This window comes from Hippocampus comes, unplaced genomic scaffold (assembly GCF_001891065.2).
Source record: "Hippocampus comes isolate QL1 unplaced genomic scaffold, H_comes_QL1_v1.1 scaffold156, whole genome shotgun sequence".
Classification (NCBI taxonomy): Eukaryota; Metazoa; Chordata; class Actinopteri; order Syngnathiformes; family Syngnathidae; genus Hippocampus; species Hippocampus comes.
Window position 1 is genome coordinate 6,104,787 of NW_017805744.1, and position 2,614 is coordinate 6,107,400.

At 40.2% G+C, this 2,614-nt stretch overlaps 1 protein-coding gene across 12 annotated transcripts in view; it reads right to left on the reverse strand.

The window, feature by feature from the left end:
• Positions 1-2,614, reverse strand: part of LOC109524382 (rho guanine nucleotide exchange factor 9) — a 39,694-nt gene that overhangs the window by 8,690 nt on the left and 28,390 nt on the right. For all 12 annotated transcript variants that reach the window (XM_019884207.1, XM_019884203.1, XM_019884204.1 and 9 more), the window contains 3 exons: positions 2,093-2,272; positions 1,210-1,442; positions 362-491 (listed from right to left, as the gene is read on the reverse strand). In XM_019884207.1, coding sequence (XP_019739766.1) covers positions 362-491; positions 1,210-1,442; positions 2,093-2,272 — 543 coding nt within the window. The remainder of the gene's footprint in view (positions 1-361; positions 492-1,209; positions 1,443-2,092; positions 2,273-2,614) is intronic.

Genomic DNA, 2,614 nt, shown 5'->3' on the forward strand with positions numbered 1-2,614 from the left:
TATATATAAACATGGCCAAGTACACAACCAGACATGGCTATTTATTTAATTTATCTAATTTATACAGGAATAATTTAACCTGACCCACGTTCAACCTTCTGTGTGCAGTCTGACAGAAAGACCCAGAGTTGGAGTGACTTCGCTGTATGAACCAGTAGGAGCATTGAAAAATACACCACCGCTCTGTTTGACCGGATGAAATTTTTACCAGCACACACTGAAAAAAAATGGGACCACCATATTTGGCGCATTGTTAAGCCCGGTTTCGTCCCTCAAGCTGTAGTTTTGAGTGTAGAGACCCAGTGTGAAGACATTTGTAATTTCAACACATGCACGCACACGCCTACAGACACGCACGTACCTCCCAGTCCAAAACAGATGCTTGCCATTGGGCAATTTTGTCAATGTTTTCCAGCCTCCTCTTCCTCTCGTTGATCTGCTGGGTGACGTTTCGCATCACTGCCAAGGCTGCTGCCACGTATCGATAGTCGCTACAGACACAGACCCAGTGAAAGCATATAATGACTCTCGGGGAATTAAAAGGTCAAGCTAAGCTCTTTAACAACTGGCCACTCTAAAAAATTTTTAAATGTTTTCGTAATGACAGTCGCAGTCTACCTTACTAGGCATGATCTGTACACTGAAGTAATCGAGATAAGCCTACTGGAACAAGGTCCAAGAACAAGTCAAGACACTACTGAATTCTAATTAGCCACTTGGTCTAGCGACTGTAAAAATGACTACATCTGATGATGATTTCTCCCTCTTTTCCTCTGACTGCAATCGATCCAAATATAGTGTGTATGTTTTTGACAGTCCTTGGCAGATTCTCTGCAGTCAAACGCTGTGAATTGGCTGGCAGAGCTGGCACCTGTCCCTATCTGGCTGAGAGCGCCTGGTTTGTGAATGACGTGGAGCTGGCTGCGTTATGCTAAATTTCTTACATGACGTTTCTGTGCATGACTTGCACGTACACGTCTGCATGTCTGAAATGTCATGTACAGTATGAGTTTGGGCATAAGAGAGCCTTTCTTCAAATACCTGCGACGAGAGCTATAAAACTCTGATTCTGCACTCGTGTAGCAAAATGCAAATCTGATACAATCCTAAACTTGAATATGCAAGGAAACAAGATTAATTCGCAATAGATTATTTTCGAAGGACTAAGGCCTTCTAATACAGCGCTGTTATATGTACGATGTGTCATACCTGTGCTCTTGTGCAGTGTATTTGAGAAGCTCAGCCAACTGGAGGGGATATTTGCAGATCTTCTGGACAGGGGTGAGCAAGAAGCCGTCTATGGCAATGTCAATCATTTGCTGAAGGAGTCGACAGGCCTCAAAGAAATGCTGGTACCTGCCATCCCTCATCAACTTGCTCAGCTCCATGCAAGCGTCCAAGTGGTTATTACAGTATTCTGAATATATCCAGAAACCATCTTGCTGTAATAAAGAAGAACAGCAATATCAGACACAAAATAAAATGAATTAAATCTCTCAAGCTTAAACATGCATTCAAGAATATTTTTTCAACATTCCTGATTGACTTAGGTATGTTGAAAATGATGTTAGTCATGTACATTCCTGCGACCTACGAGATTGAAGTGGAATACGATTGCCCAGTACAATGATTTTTCATTCAAACAAGATGATCAAGATTGTCCGGCATTGGCCAAGGTCAAGTTCAGTCATTGTTTGTTTAATTAGGTTCTTAACTCTTCAGCCAAACATCGTTGTTGCTGAAGGTGTCATATAAAAGTGAAAACAGAACATTTATGTATAATTCTCATGCATCAAAGACAACATGAAAATGCACAGTTTTTAAAAAAACAATAATAATAATAGCATGGGCAAGAAAATCTAAACTGGAAAAAAAAATCTTTGTTCTGACATGTCCGAAATACGCTGAAAGAATTCTGTAAAGTGCAGCCTTTAAGGAGGAGGAAGAATAGGACAGGCAGAGCAGAGTGGAATGTGAGCACATGTCCATGTTAAATTGTTTATAGGATTGGTGCATTCTGGTTGTGCATGCTTACGTCTATTAATTTGCGTTTATATTTAAAAACATCTTTGATTGTGCACAATGAACTCACATGTTCTAAAAAGCATGGTCCAATTTCAGAGAGGTGGGGCTCCTCTGTGTTGTACTGTTTCTCCAAGTCTCGAACAAATCCCATCTGGAAGCGATAGATGTCCTCAATGTTTCCAAAGATGACCTTCAGTTGGTCATCATTAAACATGTCCACACGCTTCCTGCACTGGCGAAGGTAACCCTGCAAAAGAAAGGGTTTAGGTTCAATCATGTTTTCAAAGATGAGGAGGTTGGGAGCCTGCAATTGAATGAAAATGGAAATAACAGTAATTTCAAATTATGATTCAAAGATATATCATGCCCAATCCAAGGACTAATATAAAGGTACGTATTTTTCTATTATTAGATACCTATTTAGTTTTCCAACAATGTAGAAGACTTATACTAAAACCATTCAGTGTAGTGTGTACAGTGGACTCCTGTCCATTTTCTCTCTCTCTCTCTCTCTCTCTCTCTCTCTCTCTCTCTCTCTCTCTCTCTCTCTCTCTCTCTCTCTCTCTCTCTATATATATATATATATATA